Here is a 24,350-nt window from a genome sequence, read left to right as displayed (position 1 = left end):
TAAATCTGCATTGGCAAGAGGACTGACTGGACGACTAACGCTAAAGTCCTATGTTTTTATGAATGAATGGCATAATGGAGCCTCAGCTCCAGTATAAGACTAGCCTTAGGCTTTCCATAACTTAACTTTTGTTTCCATTAAATTACATGTGGTTGAACTAAAGCATATTTTGAGAATGGAGTATCCAAACAATCTTCATTGATTAAGTTGTACCAATGATTAAATACCATTATTGATAAACTTATTAAATGTCTTACTAGCTCTGGTTTTTATTTCCTTCAAATGCCAACTATTAGATGTTGTTAAAGCTGCTAGACTGAAGAAACGCTTATCATCACTGCTTTGTCTCCTGTACACCCCACTTACAGTCTGTGACCAAGTGATCCTCACCCTTCTGTCTTACGAGGTCAGCAGGTCTTTGCATCCTCCACTGTGAGGCAAGTTTTCCAGTCTTTTAACCATTCTTAAAAGCCATCCCTGAATTATCCTCAAATTCTTCAGGATTCTTCCTCAATTATAGACATAAAAATGCCCACAGGATTACAAAGAGTTCACAAAAATACACCAGTAATAGAGAATCAATGACCTATGTCCAACAACTTCTACAGCAAGGTATGTTATTTAATATTTGCATGTATTAAGTCAGATTGTTTGCATCCACCTACTAAGCCATCAAGACTTGTTCTGTGTTAGCATCCTGTTAAGTTTTAGCTCTCTCCCACTAATGGGCCTATGTCTAAGGCTTTATCAGTGGTTGTTTTTTATAAAGTTAGGTAAATTTACAACTGTAATTCAGATTTTTCCTGTGTAATTCCTTCTTTCACCTCAACTTATAGCTTTGGTGACTGGTTCTTTTCAAGCATTAAACCAGGACCCTTCTGTCTCCGTGACACCCAGCTCCCGTCCCTGGCACCTCCGCGGCCTCCTCGGGCTGCGCTGTGCCCGCAGTGCCCAGAGGACAGGCACGGGAGGTGCTCGGTGGCTCCCCGAGACGCTTCTCCTCGGCGCGGCGAAGCAGGAGGCACGGGGCGTCCTGCGGGCCAAGGGGGCCAAGTTCCCGCCCTGCCGAGAGGCCAGCTCCGCACTGACCAGCGGCTCCTCGGGACTTACCCGGTTACAAAGGCGCAGGCGTGACGCGGACCCCACCTGCTGCGGCCGGTGGGGGCTCCCGGCCCGCCTCGCGCCTCTCCGCGCGGGCTGGCACGTGGTGACCGTTGCAGGAGGGGTATGGAAGGGGTACCGGCTCCCCGCGTTGCCATGGTGACGACCGGGTGGAGGAAGAGAGGAAAAAGAAACAAAAGGAGGAGGGGGAGGAAAAAGGTGGGAAAAAGAATGGGGTCACGTGATGGGCGGACGAACCGGAAGCGCATGCCGCGTGCGGGCCGTGACGTGGCGGCGGCGGCGGAAGTACGTGTGCCTGTGTGTTTTGGTCGTAGCAGAGGCGGCGGCGGCGGCGGAAGTTGGCGGCGGGCTGGGTGAGGCACGGCTGCGCCCCCGCCCCCACCCCTCTCCCGCGCCCCGCCGAGGAGCCGCCTCCCCTTCTCCCCCTCCTCCGCCCACCCTGCCCCGGCTCACCCGCTAGCCCCGTCGGACGGACAGACGTCGCTGCGCCGCCGTCCGGCTCCCCCTCCTCCCCCTCCCCCGTGCGCGGCCGCCGCGGCCCGGCCAGGTGAGGAGGCGGTGGCGAGGCGGGGCGGGGGACCGCGCTCGCGGGGCGGGGGGGGGGGGGGGGCTTCTGTTGTTCGGGTTCCTGCCGGCGGCCGCCTCCCCCGGGCGCCGCCGTCGGGCCCTGCGGGAACATCGGGCCGTGGTGCGGACTGCCGGGGTGGGCAGCCCGGCGTGCGGGGAGGAGAGGCTGGTCTCTCCCTTTCCGTCTCAAAATGGCGCCCCCGATTTTCCCACTTCCCCTTATTCCTGTGCCTGGAAGGGAGCCGCGGGGGAGGGGAGGTGGCGGCGGCGGCGGCGGGGGTTGGAGGGGCTGGGCCCCGACGGCGGCGAGGAGGGGAGGGCAGGGATCCTTCCCTGCGTGCGGGCTCTCCTGCAGTGGGGTGTCACTCGCTGGCTCTAGCTGCAAGGGCAGGGTTATTCCCTTCGAGTTGCTTGTGACATACGGAAAGGGAGGTTGGCTGATGGGTCCCTCGCTTTCCCTTTCGTTTGCGGCTGGAGAAGGGACGGTGAATAAGGTGGGAAGTAAGATACTCGGACAGCGCGTCGCCATCCGAGGGATCACGGCAGGCCTAGCATACTGGCTATGCTCTGCGTAAGAGTGAACTGTAACTGCACATAAAGCTAGAGTATGGTGGAGAAATATATGCCCTCTTAGGGGAGAGCTGAATTCTTGGACTATCAAAATGTTCCGGACAATAGGGCCATGAAAGACTATGCTCTCGGCATTTTTGATGATTTTTTTTTTTCTACCTTATGCTTCTTTCAGAGCCCAGGGATGGAAAAGAGAGGCTGAACAGCTAATTAAGCAGCTGACATAAATCAGCTTCTTCCATGTAATGTTCAGACTGAGTAAAAAGCGTGCCATCTTTGTATCTTCCAATTTGGTAGTGACTTTTCAGAGTTGCAGGCAGGCTAGATTGCATGTGTGTATTGTTACTCTGTAATAATAAAATGTTGGCTGAAGTGAGGTGGCTAGAGACAATCATAGTACAGTCATCAGTACTTACATTTCCTGCATGATAAACCAGTTTATCAGAAAACAATTGGTACTATACATCATTCATATGAGCTTATGAGATGGTTATTTTCTAGGCTATGATTTTTTTTGCAGTGGCTGTGTTGATTCACTTGTTTAACTTACTGTCTTATTATGTTTCAATATAAACTGGCTTACACGTGAGAAGCATTTTGATACTTGTATGTATCACTGTCTTGAATGCTGCAGTAAGATGCCACCCTAATTCTGCCAAACCTGGAAAGGAATAACAAAAAACTTGGTTAGTAGGAGTGCCTAATAAATACAGCTTTTTAAAACATTCAAGATAGTCCAGTATGAACAGATTTGAAGTAGATAATGGTTGCAACCTCAACATTGTATGATCTGTCTCTGTTCGTAAAGTGTGAAAAAGTCTATTAGAAATTACTACAATAGTAAGTGTGTTCATGATAAGAAACACTGCTATTTGCCCTGTAATCTAAAAGTGGTGGAATGTTCCAGTGTTAAATTTATTGTGAATTTTTGTTGGGGTCTTTGTATTTTTAGGTATTGGCTAGGACTGTTGGTATTTTGTACACAGACTCAAACATAATAAAATTTGTGTGATCTATTAAAATACTTATGGCTTTCATAAATAAAACTCATTAACAAAGACTATCTAGCAGCATATAAATTTCCTTTCTAGAGTGATGAGAATACCTAGCATCTGGTAAATTACTTCATAGGATTAACTGGAGTACTTTAATACTATGCTCCCAACTTTGTTGTTCTGGCATTTCTGCTTGAAGCTGCTGTGCCTTTGGGGGATATTCATGAGCAGAGTGAAAGTTCCTACTTGCAGAAGGACCTATGTATTTGTAGTGCCCAAGACTGCAAAATGGGCCTTGCTTTTTAATACATGATGGAGTTCTCACATTAAACTCCATAAAAGTAAGAAAATCTCCCTTATTTTTATCCATATGAAGCCATCCATCTAAGAAACTTCCATAGTACTTTGCTCAGCAGATTTTTATATGAGTAATTCCCTTACATAACTTCCATATGTATCATTTTAAGAGCTTGGTTCAAGTCAAACAGTCATGTACTTGCTTTTGTGTAGATGAATGAAAATATCTGTAGGTTTTCTTTCTTCATGTGTTCCAAACATTGATTACAAAGTTTGCTTAGTATACAAAAATGGTGGTGGGGGATGTCAATGGGTCTTTTCTTGGAAATTTTCACCAAAGCTAAGGGTAGAAAATAGGTATGGCTGCTAAGCCCTTGAAATAAGTGTTCAGAATTGTCTTGAAAGTGATTTGTGAAAAAAGACTTGAATTTGCAGTCTGTGTAGCATACTGAATGTAGTATTCCTCTCTTGTGTGGTGCTTTTTTTACCGTTCTCAAGGCTAGTATTTTAGACATGACTTATGGAACTGGAGGATGAATGTGACCTGAGACTTGGAGCATGCATGGGGTCTGTAGCATTGAAATTTACTTTAAAATCCTTGTGAGGCACCGTGTTCAGGACACAAATGTGAAAAGAGCAGGCCAAAACCTTTTTGTAATGGCTGTGTCAAACTGTAGTACTGCTTCTCTTCATATGAGGAAAATCTTCCCCTTGTTTTTCTTGTTTGTATGTTGCCATGTTTTGAAATTACTGAACAGTTTCAATGTCATCTGAAGCTTCAAAAGATGATGATTTCCATATGCACTTACAGAAGATGTTAGTGACTTTTTTAATACATGAAAATCACCTGTATGTGCTCTATCAGGTTTTCAGTCTTGCATTTTTTTTTATCCTGAGCTGTTAAAAAGTGGGTAGTATGACTGTAGTAGGTTTATTCTTAAGTTATTAGATATATTGATGTGACTATTGAATGGATGATGTTTGCATTATGTTTCTGGGACTTGATGGCCTTCCTCGCAGGTAGTGTGATCTCTATCAGCTTGAGAGTTGGTTATTTTTGTACATGGTATCTGAGCATCTAGAACGATTTTGTTATAAGGGTGTAAACTTTGAAGTTCTCTGATAACTACAGCTTCTGTAGCTTGGGCATCTGTAAAAATTGAATTAGATATTTTTCTTGACAACCTGTTTCAGCTTTGGGTTTTGAAGCAGTTTTGCAAGGGCTAGTAATTACTGTTTTGGAAGTGATATACATCGGAATAACTAAAAGCTGTAAATGGCCAGTTGGAACAAATAGATATGCAAGTTAAATCAGTCTTGCCTGGTTTTCTGTCATACCTCCTTTTGCTTTCAATATGGGAAACAGTAAGCAAAAAAGAAGTCATAGCAAGCAAGCAGTGTAGTGGGTTGATTTCCTTGCTGTGTGTCATCTAGAAGTCACTTGCTCCAAAGAGTACCAACTCGCATGGTCATTGGATGTAGTCCTTATGTCTTTATTAATGCTGCAGAGTCTAGAAAAACATGAGATGAATTAAGATTAAAGGTTTTAAAATTATTTCATGGTTACCCAAACACATCAGAATGCTACAGCAAACAGATGTATTTCATTTTAAAACAGAAATAATTGTCTTCATTACTTTTCCTAAGGAAAAGATAAACAAATGGCTAAGAGTATTCTGAGCTACCTATGTTTTGGCTGCTTTCTCTCTTGTAGTCCAATTAGGGAGAGATTAACTGTTGTCACTGATTCATTTTTATCCAAATTGCTCCACAACTTCTGAAGCATATTGCAGCAGCGCGAGGGAAGGGGAAGAGTCTTGCCTGACAACCAACACACCAACTGTGTGTGATTTGTTTTATACAGTAAGGATGAAAGCTCTGGTATTTTTGAAATAACTGGATTCATTTCTGGATTCATTTCTGTATTCTAAAATAGTCAACCAAAATTAATTCAATGAGTAATAATTTTCATATGTAATTATCATGGTATTTAATAATAATGATGATGCAATATGCAGGGGCTTTTTTGCTTCACAGAAACATTCTTTCACTGTGGTAGACTTTCATGTGTTTGTAAGAACATATATCCAAAACTTGATATTTATTAGATCATGATGTGCAACTAAAATAAAAAATCTGTTGATTTGAGGATATCGTAATAGTCAAACAGGACACAAACTCAGGACAGGCAGGGATGAATACAGAATTGGAATATCCTACTTGGAAGAAGCTAAGTTGTTTTGAGAGGTGTGGGAAAAGGAGCATCTTTAAGATGTTGAAAATATTTTTTTTCTAAGACCTATATTCAAGTTCTGTTTACAGCTAGAAATAAAATACCAGGTTTTTCAACTGTTAGTGAATAAATAATGCTAAGATTTCTAACACATTTCACTTATTGCATGGAAACTAGTTTGTGAGGGGGTTTCTTAGTGGAGGATGGAGTTCTGCTAAAAGCACTTTCCAGAAAAGGAGATTCTTCAGGACTCGAGTTTACAAAAGGGAGAGTTAAGAAGGAGAATGAAGGCTTAGTGTCTGAGCTAGGTGTGTAGCAAACTGGAATGCTCAAGTGCCTGATATATGTGCTAAGTGGTTTGAAATGGGAAGATGGCTAAAGACTACTGCTTGGTTTAAAATGTAGTTCCTTTACCATAAGGAAGAAAGAGCAACAAGTCATTTGAAAGTAGTAGGTTTCCTTACCTTTTTGCAGCATGTGTATTAGAGCCATTTTTTGTGTTAGGAGAATATGCTCTCAACTAATTTGCACCCTAGACGCTGGCAAAGCTGTATCCCCCACAAAGTGTGCACAATTCAAGTAAATAATTAACTGGAGTAGGACAAAGTTATAAGCTGGGTTTTGGTTTGGTGGTTTGTGGGGTTTTTTGTTTGGTTTTGTGGGTTTTTTTTAGCAGACATACAGAAGCAAGTGCTTCTCTCACTGAGAGCTGTGACCATCATTTAGGTATATTTCTTGTGGGCTCAGTTGGAATTTCATTTTGGGAACTAGGAGGAAAGAGAATACAGAAAATTATTGTACTGGTCTTTCATACAGCAATGCCTACCTGCAAAAAGGTTTATCTCTACTGTTTAGTGTGTAAAAGCATATATCTTAGGTTCAGAAATGATACTAGCAGTGTCTAAAGGCTTGCCTGTGCATTTGAATAAATATTGTTGATTTATGTTTTTTTAAGGAATTTGAAAGAAGAGTAGGTAGATCTCTGAATATTGATCTGCTAGGGCATGTGTTAGTACTGGAAATAGCAATTTATCATCATACGATAGTTCTCTGGTGACTTGCACAAAGTGATCTGGAATTCTTACTGGTCAAGACAATCCATTTTTCTACATATGGAAGGCTTTATACTTTTGCTTTTCAAAGCACAGTTGTTAACTAGAGAACGTATTAATGATTTGTGCATCAATATCTTCTGTACTTTTATTTAAGGAAATTGTATTTGATATATGTAATAGAAGTGAATTGATGAAGTATACTTACAAAGAACTTGATGTGGTGATCGTTTCCCCAATTTACTCAATGTTTTAGCATCCTGTAGCGTTGCTGGCTTTGGAATATTTCTTAGCAATGGCAAAATTATGGAAAAAAATTATTATTTCTTATCATTTGATATTTTACCAATAATGTGAAAGTCTGAATCTTCATACTTCAGTCTTGGTATAAGAAATAAGAGACTGAAGTCTTGCAAGAAGAAACATAATTGGATTTCAATGTTCTAATTTTAAGCTTTAATGGGAAGAGTGCGTATTGAAGATGGTAACTGGTTCATTTGTCATAGGTTTTTGTCTATAGTCAACATCTTAACAGTGATGGCAACTGTACTCTGGACTCTTGGCTTTGGTAAATATTAGGACAAGTTATATGTAATCCATGTTGCATTAGTGAATTAGATTTTTCTTACTTGGTTTGTAAATCTAATACCATCCACTGTCTTTTCATAAACAGGTTGTTACTGGCAGAAGCACCACTGAGATCTGAATCCTGGAACTTGCTTTCACAAGCTTGAAACAAAGGACTTCTTTCTAATTTGGGCATGGCTAATCGAGGAGCAACAAGACCCAATGGGCCAAATGCTGGAAATAAAATTTGCCAGTTCAAACTAGTACTTTTAGGAGAGTCTGCAGTTGGCAAATCAAGTTTGGTGCTTCGTTTTGTAAAAGGACAGTTTCATGAGTTTCAAGAAAGTACGATTGGAGGTGAGAAAATTATCCTGTTAACTTGTTTCACATTGAATTTATATTATCCTTGCTCTTCACAACCTTGAATGTAATGGCAATTCTAGAATGGGTCATTGACAGCAAGGATCAAATCTGAGCCTCTAACTGAGACCTGTAACTTTCTAAGCTAAAAGTTGTCGTTGGCACAGGACTATAGCAAACATCCGTGTCAAGTGGGGAAAGCAAATGTGCTTGAACTGCATAGTTTTGAAAACCGGGCTTGATGTTATATTTTGTTTGCGGGTGGATGTGTGGCTATTTTGTGTGTATGCTTAATGCATGAAATAACTACTTAATAAGAATTAAGAACTTTTGTTTCTATGAAAACAAAGTGCTGTATCTTCCCAAAGGGTTGTGTTGTCATTTATGCATCCTGACCTTGCTTTTGATTTGGGAGAACTTTGCTATATTTCTAGATACACCTTCCTTTGCTAGTAATGACAGAGTTTAATGTGCTGTTTTTACGTATTGTGACTTCAAACAAAACAGGTGCTGGCTACTAGAATAATAAAAAAGAAAAAATCTGTTTAACTGTGAACAGATTTTATCTCACCCACCTGGCAGATTTCTTCTGTTATATTGTATGTTGAAGTTGTTTGTGCTTTGAACTGTATTCCTCCTTGGATAGATTTAAACTTATCCTAAACCTACTTAACAGCATACAGACTTAAACAAGATATGGATTTTATGGATTGATAAATATTCTCTAGTAGGCCCTGTTGCTGCTTGCATGAGTCAGTCTGTTTCATTGTAATATTTGTGAAGCCCTTTCAGTGGTCTGTATGTGTCTTTACACATGAACAGTTGTTGAAAGTAAAAAATCTACAAGGCTTACAAAAATAAATACAAGCTGAATTTCGTTGCATCATTTTTTTTTACCCTATTTCTAGTTGTTACATGTATTTATTTTGTGTATCTGTCAGCATAAATGGAGAACCACTTTTTTCTTCCTTTAGCAGTATTACTAATGCTCACTTTTGGCTTTGTGTGTTTTATAATGGCTTTAGGGTAAGTATTAGTGTGAAAGGCTTCTGTATTATCTCATACAGCTATATGGTAATATGGAGAGCATTCTTAAAGATCTATAGTGAATTAACTTCCCAATATCGATGTGAGTAACTTAAAAAACCAGTCAGGTGATACTCATTGCTCAATTTCAGCTATCTCCAGTTCATTTAACCTCCTTTTTTTTTTTTTTCTTGGTTTAGTGTCTGGTTAGAACTAGGGCTAACCCAAACTCTGTTACACCGTTTAAAATCTGTAAAAAGGTTTAACAACAGCTTAAGTTCAAGTTCAGATATATGGAGTTTAGTGTAATCTGTATTATCTTGTGCCTCTTCTATATAGAATAGAAACAAGGAAATGCCATATAATACAGCTGAGAGATTAAATGTAGCAATGTTGGGATTCAGAAAAAGTTTTCTATAGAGAAAGCTGTTTAACTCTGTAGATTGTAGTTGCCTAAGGCATAATTTTCTTTGTATAAAGAAGAGCCTTTTAACAAAGAGAGGCTTATGTGCATTGTGAAGCTGAATAAAAACATCTGAAAGAGTGCAGTTAAAGGCAGACATGTTGGATGGTGGTAGCGTGTTTGATAACTAGACTTTGCCAGTTCAGACTCATGTAGCAATGCCTGTTGCTTAAGACAAAAGTATGGCAGTTAAGGCTGATAGGCTTTCAGATAATTAACACAGCTGATTAATTGTCAATTTACTATGGCCTTGCAAGATAGAAGAAAGTTACCTTGTTTGCTGAAATTAACTGGCACTTTATGGTGGTTGAAATGTTCTTTTCAACAAAAACAAGAGGATGTCATATAGAATAAACCCTTGTTTTAATTCTCTTCCTGAGTACTTCCCCTCATTTATGGAGTGTAGGTACACTCTTCTGTTGAAGAGCATAATGTCTATAAGAACTTAATATTCTACTTGTTTAGCATCTTGTCTCTGCCTTGGAGAAATATAATATTGAGGTGGAAGCCTTTAGTCTGATGCAGGATGTATTTTACTTTCCCCTCTTTATTTTGGTTCTAGGCTGCTTGGGGAACTACCAAGAGAAGCCTGTTTTACCAGTGCTTGGATATTTAGCACTTAGAGAGATTTATGGTGATTTAACATTGGAACATCAAAGTCTTTACCTTCTCCAACCTACCTGCTCATCTGTGATGGATGCGAATACCCCTGAAGCAGGAACACCTGACCACTTAACTAGTCAGCTTCTGTATGGTAGTTAGTGTCCTTTATAAAGCAAGATTGACTTGCTTTTGGTTTACTGTAATAAGTTGAGTTGACAGTTGCAGCAGTTTTGGAATGATTCATAGGCTATGATGTCTTGGAGTGTGTGGGACAGGGTAACATCACAGGTATGCCAAGCTTATGGGTCAGTACCTCTTCAGACATTCGATTTAAATCGGCCACAATGTGTCAGTATGCTTTGTGATGAGAGTCCCCAGTTCAGCCAAGTAGGGGGCTTCCCTTAGTGTTTCATCGAGCAGGTAGTCTTAAACTTTTTGTTGTTGCTGTTTGTTTGTGGAAGGAGCAAGGGCAAGCCAGTCCACAGTATTTCACTAAATGTCTGTCATAACCGGAAAAACAACTCCAAGCATTTATGCTGGATTGCTCAAACTTTCATCTAAATTCTCGGAATTGTTGCATTTTCTGCTGTGCGTGTACTATAACTGGGCAAACAATATGACTATAAAGCAGGTAATCAAGACAGCTTGTCAGACCACTGTAATAGTTGTGTGCTTATTTTTAAACTTCAAAAACAAAGGTAGAAGAGAACCTCAATAGAAGGAAATCTTGCTTCCCCCTGACAAGAAATTCTTACGATTCTAGCTTAGTTTTGTAATATGGGTTTCTGTATTGTCTGGGTACTCCCCTCTGTATTTCTAATATGTACCTTAATCTGAATGGAAAATCTTTACTAGGAGTAACTGTTTGAAAACTTGGATAGGTTACTTACTGTTTTCTGTAATTAGAAGACCATCATTTATGGTAATGCATTTAGCTGTAGTGGCAATGGATGCAAGTTTCCCTGAAAATGCAGGCTGTCAAAATTATGCTGAGATTAATTCGTGAGATCATTTGCATGCAAAGTCAAAAATATGGCTGCTTTAAGAACAAGAACTTTTGAGAATTCTTTCTTTGGTACTCGTTAACTAAGCTGGAGTTATCAGGAGCTGAAGGTCAAAGCTGTAAGATACTATACATAGTGTAAATGTGTAGAACTGTAAATATCTGAACTGTTGGGGATTATAGCATGATAGGATGCTGTTACTGATATTCTGTATAGTCTGTTGAAGCAGGATGAAATGTATCTAGAATACTTGAGAGAAGGCTTGTGGTTATTCAGATTCACTATTGCAAAATAAAAAAAGGACTTGTTTCCAATTACTGCTTTCTTATGTCTTTAATTTAAGGAAAGATTGGTTGTTTAAGTAACTGTTCTGTGTTGGTCAGAGTTATGGTCTATCAGCTAATGCTTGCTTCAAACCTGCTATATTTTAATAATAGGCTTGAATTGTTTAAGGAAATCATGTTTGCATCTCTGTGAACATAATTTTATATGAATATAGAGATCTAAGCAGACTTCTGGTTTCAGCACCTCTGTCTTTTTTGTAGCTGCTTTTCTAACCCAGACTGTATGTCTTGATGATACAACGGTAAAATTTGAAATTTGGGATACAGCTGGGCAAGAGCGGTACCACAGTTTAGCACCCATGTACTACAGAGGAGCACAAGCAGCTATAGTGGTATACGACATTACAAATGAGGTAAGTGCTATATTAGGGAGGCACAAGGGGGATTTGAAAATTAGCAGTCTTGCATTGATGTTTCCTTAATTTTTCTCACTGACTTGTGTGACTCAGTTCATCACTTCATACAATCAGAGTGGTTTGGGTTGGAAAGGACCTTTAAAGGTCATCTAGTCCAGCCTCCCTGCCGTGTGCAGGGGCATCTTTCACTAGATCAGGTTGCTCATTTTGTATTGGACCATGTAATGTTAAATTGTGTCTGTAAACTTCTCTTGCCAAAAAACCATTTCTAGGTGTTTTTAATCATTATTATTTTATTAGAAAAAGAGAGAAGGCAAATTCTGTTGTAGAAGTGTTTCAAACCCACCTTTAAATCAGTTCACCAGAATTGAGCTGTTACTCTCATCAGATTGCTGGTGGCAGTTTATTTCTGATAGTGAAAGACATTATTTTAATACTGTATTATTGCAAGTTATGGGTAAGGATTAGAAAGGTAGGACAAGCTATTGGGACCAAAACCTAAGGTTATTTGATTTCTTTTTATTTGAACTTAGATCAGATAAGCTTCACTTGGTTTTGGTAAAATGAGATTTCAAAACCAAAACCCTCAAACCCAGAAACCCTGTACCATAGTAAACAGTGTTCAGTAATTAGAAATGGTTTTGAGACCCTTTCAATAGAGTTGTTCATAAACTTGATTCTTCTAGAGGAGAAATTAAAATTCCCATTTTCTTTCTTAACAAATTCTTTTTCCTTACTCTTGTCTACATAAAGATCTTCCTATCTTTACTTACTTTTTCAGCATTATCCCAACTAAGCACATTTGAGAACTAAGGTAGGAGTGTTTCATTTTAAAAGCTCAGTTGGCAAGTTGGAGTGTGCCTTTGGACAAAGGTAGCAGCCTTGCATTGGCCTTTTGCTTGAAGTGTAGATAACAGAGATTGGGATAATAGGTGAGTACAAAAGGATGATAAAACTCAGTTGCATCATTTTGCAATCATTAACAGGAGTCCTTTGCCAGAGCGAAAAATTGGGTCAAAGAACTTCAGCGACAAGCAAGTCCTAACATTGTAATAGCTTTAGCAGGAAACAAAGCTGATCTAGCTAACAAAAGAGCTGTGGATTTCCAGGTATGTACATAACTTCTGTTTATAGAAATAGCATTTTGTTGGAATAGAAAGTAAACAAACCTACGAGGAGCTTATATGCATAGCCTAGCCAGTTGTTATAGAGGTCATGCTGTTAAATACAAACATCAGTTGAGCCTAATTAAATTATACATGCTACCGAAAAATCTATTTCTGCACAAGTGATGTGTAGCAATAAACTTTTTTGAATCATTAAGTTTGACTTTGAGGAGTAACTCATTCATTTGCATATCTTTAAGGCTAACTGAATTTCTGTTCTTTGATGTGACCTCTTCCTGTCTTCTACCCAAAATTACCAGTAACTAGAGTTTCAGTGGATGAGACAACAGTAACTCGCAGTGCAAACCATTCTGTCTGACCAGCAGAAGAATTTTGATTATCACATGATATAAACCTGGTTGTGCTTAACTTGCTTAGGCTATGCTGTTGAAGCAGTGTTCAAGTTTTAGTTGTGCTTTTCATGGCATTCTTTTTGGTTTAGTGGATATATTTGTGTTCTCACTGCAGTATTTCTATTTTGTCTTCTAGAAAGCTTAACCAAGTAATCAGAAAATAGCTTCCAAAGCAAATAAAACTTACTACACGTGGTTCTGGTCCATTCAAAATTGATTGAATTTGAATTAAGATTTTATTTTAGTCATTGGTTTTTCTTACTGTTTTAATCTGTATTTACTGGCACTGTGTATTTACTGCTGTGTGTAGTAATAAATCCTTTTGTAACTATAGGAGTCGGACTATGAAGGTTAGCAGTGCTTTAGGTATATTTCTGCCAGAATGCAACAACTGGATTGTCTAATTTTGTACTTCCATGTCAATTGTGACAGAAGACCTTTGTTTTGTGAAAAATTGTGGTATTTAACATAAATTTCATACATGTGTGCAGTCAAAAACTTTATCAAATTTGATTACCAAAGTAGAACTACCTTTACTAATTTTTTTACAATTACGATCTTAATATTTTTCAAATGTTTGGTTTTTTTTTTTTTTTTTTGTTAATGTGGATTTATGGACTCCTTGCAGGCTTGACAGTCCTTTCTCATTGCAAAGCACATTTTGGATTTTAGGTATTTGTTACTGTGTTATTTCAGATATAGTTACATAGATCTTAGTAGATGTCACTTAAATGAGTATAGAATGCTGTAGATTACTTTTTTCATTATAGTTATTTTATAGTTTGGCTTTTTGCAGATGTCCTCTTCAAGGTGAAGGCAGTTATATTATAAGAAGTTGGGGATTCTTAGCCAAATTGGCTAACAGGAAGTGGCAAAAATAGAAAACTTTATAAACTATGTATTTCAGACCAAAATTCAGACTGAAAAGGGAAATAATATGGCAAGATGTTTAATGCTGCTTATTTGTTTTACAATTGTGAATTTCTGTCACAATAATGAAACTGTTCAAATACATCTACCTCAATAGTTGAAAGGTTCAAGACAGTTCACAAACTGCCTCCTTTCCAGGGTAATAGCCTTTCTGACATTTGATACGTTTTCTGGAGCTTATTCGTTCTTGCTATCACAGCAAGTATAAGGATCAGGGTTGTCTTTTTAATAAATATATATTTATTATTTAGTTTTGTCTGAGATTTTTCTGTCTGGATATTTTTAAGATGAGCAAGATATTTAAGATTGCATTTCTAAATGTTTAGCTGCTTGATGCAATTGTAACTTCTTCGTAACTGATAACACATTGTCACATGAGTGTTTCAACAAACTTTCTTTCAAAATGGTATAGAAATTATTCCTTATTAGCGATAAAAGTACAATGTGTAATGATTGATTTTCTTCTGTTTTTTTATGAAGTAATACGTTCTTTAATTTTCAGGAAGCACAGGCTTATGCAGACGACAACAGCTTATTGTTCATGGAGACGTCTGCCAAAACATCTATGAACGTAAATGAAATATTCATGGCAATTGGTGAGTTTGTGAACAAACTGAGAATTTAAGGGAATTGTTTTCATGAGATTCATACCATCACAATCTTCCTAAACCTAAGATCTTTGGTTTTCACCTAAATTATTTCTGGCACTGAAGTTTCCTTAGGCCTTTTCATACCTTTCGTGGTGTTCAGAAGTCAGATAAACTTACTTGAATTATTAGCTTGGAATAGCTAAGCTACATTACTTTTTAATTCCTGTCAGCAAGTTCTGTGTACCTGTTTTGATTCATAGAATCATAGAATGGTTTGGGTTGGAAGAGACCTTAAAGATCATCTAGTTCCAACCCCCCTGCCATGGGCAGGGACACCCTCCACTACACCACATTGCCCAAAGCCTCATCCGACCTGGTCTTAAACACTTCCAGGGATGGGGGCTCCACAACCTCTCTGGGCAACCTGTTCCAGTGCCTCACCACTCTCACAGTAAAGAATTTCTTTCTAACATCTAATCTAAATTGACCCTCCTTCAGCTTAAACCCATTCCCCCTTGTTCTGTCACTACACTCCCTCATAAACAGTCCCTCACCATCTTTCCTGTAGGCCCCCTTCAGGTACTGGTAAGCCGCAGTTAGATCTCCCCGGAGCTGCCTTTTCTCCAGGCTGAACAATCCCAGCTCTCTCAGCCTGTCCTCATAGGAGAGGTGCTCCAGCCCTCCAGTCAGCTTCGTGGCCCTCCTCTGGACTCGCTCCAACAGCTCCATGTCTCTGCTGTACTGGGGCCCCCAGAGCTGGACGCAGTACCCCAGGTGGGGTCTCACCAGAGCAGAGTAGAGGGGCAGGATCACCTCCCTCGACCTGCTGGTCACGCCTCTTTTGATGCAGCCCAGGACACAGTTGGCTTTCTGGGCTGCAAGCGCACACTGCTGGCTCATGTTGAACTTTACATCAATTGATACCCCCAAGTCCTTCTCCTCGGGGCTGCTTTCAATCCATTCTCTGCCCAGCCTATGGTTGTGCTTGGGATTGCACTGACCCATGTGCAGGACCTTGTGCTTGGCCTTGTTGAACTTCATGCGGTTTGCACGGGCCCACCTCTCCAGCCCGTCAAGGTCCCTCTGGATGGCATCCCTTCCCTCCAGCGAGTCAACCACACCACACAGCTTGGTGTCGTCGGCAAACTTGCTGAGGGTGCACTCGATCGCACTGTCCATGTTGCTGACAAAGATATTGAACAGTGCCGGTCCCAGTACTGACCCCTGAGGAACACCACTCGTCACTGGTCTCCACTTGGACATTGAGCCATTGACTACAACTCTTTGAGTGCAACCCAAAATTAAGGGTTAGTTGTTATATAAAAAAGCCCCACCTTTCCCATAGTACAGGTAACCATAAAAAGCTTTACACAGCTTTTCTTAGTTGTGCCAAAGATGACAATGTGTGCTTAAATTCAATGTCCAAGTATAAGTAAAGGACGCTTCATGTGAAAAGTAAATTTACTAATATATTTTTAGCCCTGACATAATCTTAGGGATTTCTGTAAAGATCCTAACATGTAATAGTAAGTATACATTACTAAGAAATTTTGTGAATTCCATTGATAGACACAAAATTGTATTTCATTATAATAAAATTTTGGAAGTGGAGGAAAAAGAAAGCATGCGTTTTGAGCTTGGTCACCAATGTATTTAGTAATAACCTTAATCACAGTAGTGGCTCTGCTACTGGGCAATAGTAATGTATAGTGTCAAATAACCTTATTAAATCTGTTTTGTATTTTGCACTACAGTGATGTCTCTATCCCACTTATTTTTGTGAAAAACAGCATTGCTATCAAAATTAAATGTTTCTAAAGAGCTCTTACCTTCTGCTTTCCAAGTCAGTAAAGCACAGGGTAATTTGTTGTGTGGTTCAAACTTCCAGTGGATCCAAATTAAATTATCACTATAGCAGCACTTTATAACAAGTACTTGCTTCATATTAGCTATGAATACTTGGCAAGAGGGGGCATAAAAACACATAACTATGAGTGGAAAGTATATTTTTCTCATAAATGCTAGAGATAGGCCTGCATTTAATGATATAGAAATGCTCAATTACACTGTTCTGATGAAATTTTAAAATGAATTTGTGTAAAGGTGCAGTTTGCATCTTGTTTAAAAAAATAAAAATCCCCAAAATGTTTTTTTTTTGTGATTTGTTATATCAACAATAATTCTTACCTTCCCATATTTTAATGAAGTATACAAAGTAAATTTGAGAAAACAGTGCCTAATTAGTACCTTAGTATTTTGTCTGCAACGTTGGTTGTCTGTGTGAGTATTCTTTCACATTGATGGGTGAAAATCAGCTTTGTCAATGCTCAGAACAATATCTCTGCAGCAGTGGACCATGAAGGGAAGTCTTGATGAGGACATAAGTATTACCTGGAACTTGGAATGGCCTTTTGCACAACATGGGTGCAGTTCTCAGGACAATGTAACTAAGATCTTCAAAATTGGGAGAAAATTAAAAATTATAATATGGACAGAATCGAGGGATGCAAGCTACAGCTGCTTGTAAATTGACTGCTTTAGAGCTCATTCGGAACTTCCAGTTAAAAAAAATCATGTTATTTTACAATTTTAGAGTGTATCTAGAATCCAAAATGACAGTGCTGTGAAGGCATTTTTCTGCTGGTGCTTTGTCCCTTTGTATTGTCACAGCAGCTTAGTACCATGTGAACTCTTGGGCTCTGTGATAGAGTCATAGAACAGCCCAAATTGGAAGGGACATCAAAAGATCATCTGGTCAAACGTTTTGTGGGAAAGGGAGCCTAGATTACCTATCACCGTGAGATTATCTAGCACCACAACACATCTTGATAATATGTACTCTGCTTTTTTTTGGCTGTTATACTTGCATTTTATTCCTTTTAGGAAGAGTTGTTCTTTAAAAAGCTGGCCAAAGTAATTACTTTGGAGTTGAAGCATGCAGCCAAACTGTAGAACAGGGATGATTGTTGGGTCACAGGATGGGTAGGGGGTTGGAAGGGACCTCTGGAGATCGTCTGCTAAAGCAGGATCACCTAGAGCAGGTTGCACAGGATGGCATCCAGGCAGGTTTTGAGTATCTCCAGAGAAGGAGACTCCACAACCTCTCTGGGCAGCCTGTTCCAGTGCTCTGTCACCCTCACAGTGAAGAAGTTTTTCCTGGTAACATGGGCAAGACAACCCCACACAAGTCCTTTTATGTAGAACAGCTTTCTCTCCATCAGAAGATTGCTAGGAGGAGGTACTGCTCAGAAAGGTAATACTTGTCACCCTTATTTTTCATGTCAGGAGCAAGGAGGTACCTGAGAGCTACAGGGCAACAAAGAAATGATCACAGTCAATTAATTCACAAGAGCTGGAGAGAAGAGAGAGCTTGAAAAAGAGAGACTTGATCTAGTGCTGCGAGCCGTTTTATACGTTGTACACAAATAGTTGTTCTGGTTAGATGGCTGGGCAGTATTTTGACCCATTTCTGTCTGTATTTTGTGCTTTTTCTTTCTGTATCTTATAGCACTAACATCCTGATCTTAAAGCCTGTTCTGTGTAGGTGGATTCCCGCAAGAGCCATCATTTACTGGCATAGCATACCTGTGCAAATGCATTTTACTGCTCAAGTTACTATTGCATTTAACTCTTGACAATCATAGATAAGGTAGTTAATAATTAAGAAGTCAAGTGTCTTAACTTCTTTTATTACCAACGCACTGAATCTAATCAGATTTTATAGTGATTATATTGATATGCTTATAGGGTAATAAAGTGTTGACTGTGTACTCAGATGATTTAATCTTGGTTACAATCTCAGTTTTAATTCCTATTTCTTGTTGATTTTATAGCAAAAAAATTGCCCAAGAATGAACCACAGAATGCAGGAGCCAACTCTGCCAGAGGAAGAGGAGTAGACCTTACTGAACCCACACAACCACCCAAGAGTCAATGTTGTAGTAACTAAAACATCAATTGCTTTAAACTGTTCTGAATATTCTTCTGCTTCCTAACTGTTAATAACCATGGAATTGGAGTGCTTAACCTGGCCCAGTACAGCTTCCAAACAGCGAAGAGACTTATGATAATAATCAAGTTCATGATACAGAGTTTTCTTTTGACCTAAAATTTTAACATGCATGTATCCACCACTGGCTGTAATGTTTCAGCAGTAGAGGAGAGATGGAAGCGGAATAAACTTCCTTCAGTTGAAAGGTTTTAAAAATCACTTACCATTAGGGGTGTAGAAGAACTACTTTCTATGGACCTAATTGGCCAGTTCCTGTAGCCTCAATACTGATTACTGTTATAATAAATAGAATTGGGACTTTCCATAATTCTCAAATATGCTTTAAAACCTTTTTTAGAAACAGGGTCTTAAAATTACTTAAACTTATTCACAGTATTGATGCATCCGGTTGTTTCTGCAGGTATCTACTCTTTAGTTATACATTCCATAGTTTAATAATTTAATTACAAATAATACTTGCATTAACAATTTTAAAAACCCTATGCTTGCAGGAATGTGGAGTTTTAGTTGGTACACTGTATGTAAATTATATCAACCCAGTTAGTTATCTAAAGGAGTTAGTGATAAATCAAGTTTAACTTAATTTCTAATCTGTTCAGAGGGTACAGACCAGTAAATTCAACTTTGCGACTTAGGGTATTTTTTTTCCTCTGCAAACTGTAAGAGCTCTTCAAGTAAAACCACAACAAACTTGGTGTCTGTGACTTCCTTCTTGTTTTTGATCATTGCTGGCCATTACAATTTATGTTTTTCTCCTAAGGAAAAAAAATAGTGCACTAACGATTATGTACATCCAACTTGATTTTAAATTTGGATATTAATGTACTGTAAATAGGTACTCTGCATTGTAGTCTACATTTGTTTAATACTTTCTGTAATATTTAAGAGTTGCTTAAAGGTATACAGAATGTACAGTTACTTAAAGCTAACTTTTTTCCTCTCTAATCAAAGGGGGTTCTAAGTTCTTCCTTTATGGCTAGAACAGTAATAAATGATGTTCCTCTATCTGTAACATAAGTACTGCTGTCTGTCAGTTATGAACTTTGCAACTTTGTTTTCCAAAGTACATTTTATTTTGATCTGTCCAGTATATTGCACTAATTCTTTTAGTTATTTTCATTATATGAAATCTACCAAGTGTGTCAGAAGAGATGAATTAGTCTATTTAAATGTTGAACTGATAGCAGAAACTTGTGCAGATTTTAAATTTGCAGTAATCTGGGTTTAGCAAGGAAAATGACAGTTCACCAGTGTTTAGTTTTATATTGAGGTGCTCAGGTTTGAATAAAGTGGTTTAAAAGAAAAAAAAAATATATTTGATTACTGCTTCTTATTGAGAGTTTCAGAAGATTTTACTGCATTTGCACAGTTCCAGACAAGATGTCTGATTTACTGTATGGGTCAGCATTTAAGATGATTACGAGTAAATTCATGACACGGCTAAATATGAACGTGTACTATATGTACTGTAGTGCTCCAGTTATCCTATGATAAATTTTTAAATGTTGTGGTAATAGGGTATCTTATCACATCCATTTAGAAGTACAATCAAAATAGTAATATTATCTCTTGAACCTGCAGCTAACGCAGCCTTTACCAGCTGTTCACTAATGTAGCTTGCTGCGTTGTCGTAGAGTGTCTCTGAGGTGACTCTGCCTCTTCCTGCAGTTTGTGATTTGCAGTTGGATGAGTACGTTTTTGTGTCCTCTTCAATCTGTAGTGGTGCTTTGGAACCCCCTGGTGATACAGTCTTCAGCAGTTCTTGACCAGTGTAACTTGCAAGTTTGTCACAAAATATCTTGGAGTCCATTTTTTCTGCCAGTTGTGGAACTGAGTCATAATTAGATAGGCATGCTCTTAAATCTTTTGGGGGCTGATTGATGTCTTTAGACCCTGTTGCCTGTACATTCTCTTGCAGCTGTTTATGGGTGTAACTTGGACCTGTTGCAGAGGAATTGTCAGTGTCTGTTTCTTCTTGTACTGCAGTCTGTGGCTGAAATCTGTTACATAGATAAACTTTTCTGTCCTCAAAGTGTTTCAGTTCTTCAGAGCTACCTTGTGTGCTAGCATCAGACTGTTTCATCTCTCTATTCTGTGAATTTACTTCATTGTTACTGAAAAGAGACAGTTCTGGATCAGACTGATTTTTGTGGTCATCAGTTTCCTTAGGAACTCCATCTTCACTTTGCAGATAGTTCCTCCTAGAACATTTTGGCTTATTTTGTTTCAGGTTGCCTTTTAAGTCAGTGAGAAAATGTCTTTATCGGAATACAGCATCTCTGTTCCATTTTGCTGATCTTTAATAGCCTTTGAGTCATTTAAGTTGTCTTCAGTGAGTGGCATCAAATACTGACACTTACATGGAGAAGTTCCCTTTTGTTGAACACATTCATACATTCTCAAATAATGAGTGAATATTCTTAGAGTTAATGCAAGTACTTCATTATAATCCAAAACCTCCCAAAGCCCATTAGAAGCTAAAATAAGAAACTGACAAGTATCATCAATAGGGACAGATATGGTATGAGGTACAGGTATAACTAATCTCTTCAGTACTGGATCTCCGTGATGTCCAAGACCCCTTGTAGTTCTCAGGTACCCTTCTACTAATCCATCTGGTTCATTAGTGCTGATGTTTCCACCATTCTGAAGTATGCGATTTCTCTCACTTATGTTAGAAGTGCTGTGCTCTTTTGAGAGGCAGTAAATCTTTCCATTTTTACATAAGACTGCATGTGCATTACCTAAAATTGAATGAGATAACATTTTGAATTGTAGCATACTGATTTTTTTTTAAGTTACTGCTGTTAATTTAACAGCCTTTTGCTAAGGACTGGGAAAAAACCCGAGATCATAGTTCAATTCTCTACTGCCACAGGCAATAACATATCCATCAACGCATCTGGTTCTATTTTACAGCAAAGTTTTCTGTGTCTCCCCCCCCCCCCAGATATTCAGAAGACTATTCTAGAACCTTATTATTCTGACTGCAACTAAACTCTTATGAGGAGTCTTAAGTGACATTTAATTCAGCTTAATATGCTGATAGAAGTGTTGCACTTTGACGGTTTTTTGAGCAAGAGTGCATATTTTTCTCAAATACTCTTTCTTTCTAGGAGAGTGTGTGCTTTCAAAATACTATGGCTGAATGAACTCATCAAGAATTTTCAGGTTCAGACTATTTTTAGCAGAATAAAATTTTTAATACCTGAAAATAATTTGGACATCATGTAGAATTTAGTTTACTAACATGATGCCTTAAATCTCCTCCTCAGTTAAGGGACCCAAAGGACCAAGAATTCTCACAACTATCATGAGAAGTCGAGGATTAACTTCTTTCCTGTCGTAGGAATAGGTACTTTACCTTTCCCTCAACACTCTTGAAATCTGCAGAGTGAGAATGAAAAGTGTTAGAAATTGCAACACTGCAGGTGACTAGTTTTGTCAGATTTAATGCAGAGCATAAAGAAAAACAGCTGTGAAATAGTGATGTATTGTTTGAGATCCTCTATGGCTACCCTGGGAGAAGACCATTTTTTGTGCTAGGGGAGGTGATTGGTCTGCTCCCGTGTTGTTGGCATAAGGGCAAAAGTGATGTCTTACAGAAGGAACTTCAGTGGGATGGTAGTTTTCCAGACGCTAAGCTGGGTGCAGTGTGTTGATTTATGTTGTATTTTTAATATCATCTGGCTAGACTAGGGCTCAGATCTCTGAAAAGTGTAAGTAGGCACTGCTGTATACAGTAGCTGTATTTCTTGGGAAGTATTGGCGTTGTCTAGCGTAGGAGGCAGCTAAGTGTAGTCTGTGTGAAGGCAGATTTCGCTAGAAGGTGATTCAGAATATCAAACTGAAGGATACACCTTTTTATTGATTATAGAATGTAGATGCCTTAAGTTATGCTGTGTGAATGTTTCCTTGTGCTTGCTTCCTCCTCCTTCCTCTGATTTCCATGGAGAGCTAGAAGATTGTCTAAAATTTCCTTTGAACCCTCTGAGTAAGACCACCAGCTGTAAGCCTAACAAAGGGCATAATATGACCCATGTGGAGCAATTTGACTGTGAGAAAGAGTAAAATCTAGTCGCTTTTGGATGCAAGTCCCTTGTCTGCAAACCAGAGACAGGGCAAAAGAATCGACAAAAACTAGCTGACCTATCCATGTGGGACTAAATGAAGAAGACAAAGCTGGCCAATGCCACCATCTCCGGCTCCTCATATCTGACCATCCTCTTCAGTTGCTTACCTGGTGCTGAAGGAACATGTCTATACTTCTGTAAGAACACATTCTGGGGGGAAAAATGAAGCTTGATGTTGTGCAAATCTTTTTCTTTGATGTGATACGTTTGGTGGAATATTAAGTGTATTAGATTAAATAAATGTGTATTTAGAAGTGGTTCAAAAATGTGGACTTTAATCATAAAAGGCTTAAAGTATCTCTGATCAACTTCAAGCCTTAATTCATTAGCAGAACTTGAGTTTACAATATCTTTAATTGCAGCCAGCATAAAACCTCATCTGGGAGGGAAGGATGGAGGCAGGTAACTAGAACCAGAAAATTTTGGTTGGGTGAATTGTCTACCAAATTTTCTTAACTTCATCCTATCTCTCAAGCTCATTGTAATAAAAATAGGTTTCTTACTCAATAAGGTGAAAACAAATGTGTGTGTTAGCTCTGAAAACAGTACAACCTTTATGTGAACTACTCCTGTATCCCATTACAGGTGTGACTGCATCTCCTGCTAGAGTATCTGAGCTAGCGCTAACCTACCAATTTTGATACCAGTAACAGTAAAGTTTTGATTGCTGCAAAAATGCTTGTTGGAGGTAGAGGAAGTATGGCTGTAGCAACAAGCATCGGGAGAATGGAGGAGAGGAAAGGGACGGGGTGGACCAGGTCCTTATTTCACTGTCGGTGCATGTTCAAGTTGGTTTGTAGTGTTCCTCTGGCTGGCAGAGGATTGCGTGTTATTGTTAAGCAAAAATACTCTTTTTTTTTTTTTTTTTTTTTTTTTTTTTAAATCTGGGATCAGTTTTTCCAAAGGTGGAATATGTTTCTAGTTTGGGTTGGGGTTTGGGGTTTTTTTTTTTGCCTCCTGAAGAAATGAAGCTTCTCAAATGGTTTTCCCTTTTACCTACTGATCTTTGACCCTCTTGATTAATTTCAAATGTCGTATGAAGAAATATGAAAGTCTTATGTTTTGTGAATACACACATCTGAGGAGGAAAGAGTACCCCTGTTCATGGAAAGTTGCAGTGTTGGCACACTCCTTACTAATGCTACAGAGAGCGATAGAAAAATAGTACTGGGGACGTGCTTCCAGCAGAGACTGAAAGACACTAGGGAATATAACTGTAGACACAAATCCATTTGAAACTATTCACCCAACAGCTTTTTATATGTACATAATTCTGCTTATGTACTCCTTCTTGGGAAAGCAAGTGTCTTGCTTGTAATCTCACAGCTGTCTTATGTAAACTACAGAATTTGACTGGTAGCAAAAATCGCCAGGTGGGAAGATCTAATGAGTAGAGTTGCTGAGAACTGAAAGAGCTTTGCATCATGTTGCCTGCAGCGGGGTGGAGAAGCATTAGGAATGTATCAGTGTTTCTAATTGTAATTAATAACTGATTTTCTACACTATAGAAAGGCAAAGTGTTCTTCTTTGTAAGAAAACAGGTCTGAATAGACCAGAACAACAGTAAATAACAACCACTTCCAATTTCAGAAGTTGATCATTGAGAT

The 24,350-nt window shown here is 38.9% G+C and overlaps 2 protein-coding genes and 1 long non-coding RNA gene across 7 annotated transcripts in view; 1 reads left to right on the top strand and 2 right to left on the bottom strand.

The window, feature by feature from the left end:
* The first annotated feature begins 1,416 nt into the window (after window positions 1-1,416).
* On the top strand, window positions 1,417-19,921 carry RAB5A (RAB5A, member RAS oncogene family). 4 transcript variants are annotated; one of them, XM_075745848.1, is made up of 7 exons: window positions 2,874-2,945; window positions 4,050-4,118; window positions 7,510-7,760; window positions 11,405-11,556; window positions 12,546-12,668; window positions 14,511-14,604; window positions 18,432-19,921. In XM_075745848.1, the coding sequence occupies exons 3-7, from the start codon at window positions 7,598-7,600 to the stop codon at window positions 18,545-18,547; spliced, it is 648 nt and encodes a 215-aa protein (XP_075601963.1). In that variant the 5' UTR covers window positions 2,874-2,945; window positions 4,050-4,118; window positions 7,510-7,597; the 3' UTR covers window positions 18,548-19,921. The 4 variants fall into 4 exon arrangements, with proteins under 4 accessions (XP_075601962.1, XP_075601965.1, XP_075601964.1 ...); XM_075745847.1 differs by lacking the exons at window positions 2,874-2,945; window positions 4,050-4,118 and adding an exon at window positions 1,417-1,669; XM_075745850.1 differs by lacking the exons at window positions 2,874-2,945; window positions 4,050-4,118 and adding an exon at window positions 1,456-1,475.
* The window catches only part of LOC142600540 (uncharacterized), a 20,648-nt gene continuing 13,236 nt past the window's right edge, over window positions 16,939-24,350 (bottom strand). For both annotated transcript variants that reach the window (XR_012834081.1, XR_012834082.1), the window contains one exon: window positions 16,939-17,052. This is a non-coding gene — a long non-coding RNA (uncharacterized LOC142600540). The remainder of the gene's footprint in view (window positions 17,053-24,350) is intronic.
* The window catches only part of PP2D1 (protein phosphatase 2C like domain containing 1), a 5,905-nt gene continuing 1,517 nt past the window's right edge, over window positions 19,963-24,350 (bottom strand). The window contains 2 exon segments of the mRNA XM_010300434.2: window positions 19,963-20,866; window positions 20,869-21,354. Coding sequence (XP_010298736.2) covers window positions 20,109-20,866; window positions 20,869-21,354 — 1,244 coding nt within the window. The 3' untranslated portion in view covers window positions 19,963-20,108.

The sequence above is a fragment of the Balearica regulorum genome, chromosome 2 (assembly GCF_011004875.1).
Source record: "Balearica regulorum gibbericeps isolate bBalReg1 chromosome 2, bBalReg1.pri, whole genome shotgun sequence".
In the NCBI taxonomy this organism is placed as follows: Eukaryota; Metazoa; Chordata; class Aves; order Gruiformes; family Gruidae; genus Balearica; species Balearica regulorum.
The sequence above is the reverse complement of the archived record's forward strand: the minus strand, read 5'-3'. Positions and strand labels throughout refer to the sequence as shown.

Excerpts from the sequence above, each read along its gene's own strand:
- RAB5A (XM_075745847.1), top strand. The coding sequence starts at position 7,598 with ATGGCTAATCGAGGAGCAACAAGACCCAATGGGCCAAATGCTGGAAAT. Across the intron at positions 7,761-11,404 it reads TCAAGAAAGTACGATTGGAG|CTGCTTTTCTAACCCAGACT; the intron begins GTGAGAAAATTA and ends TCTTTTTTGTAG. Across the intron at positions 11,557-12,545 it reads TATACGACATTACAAATGAG|GAGTCCTTTGCCAGAGCGAA; the intron begins GTAAGTGCTATA and ends AATCATTAACAG.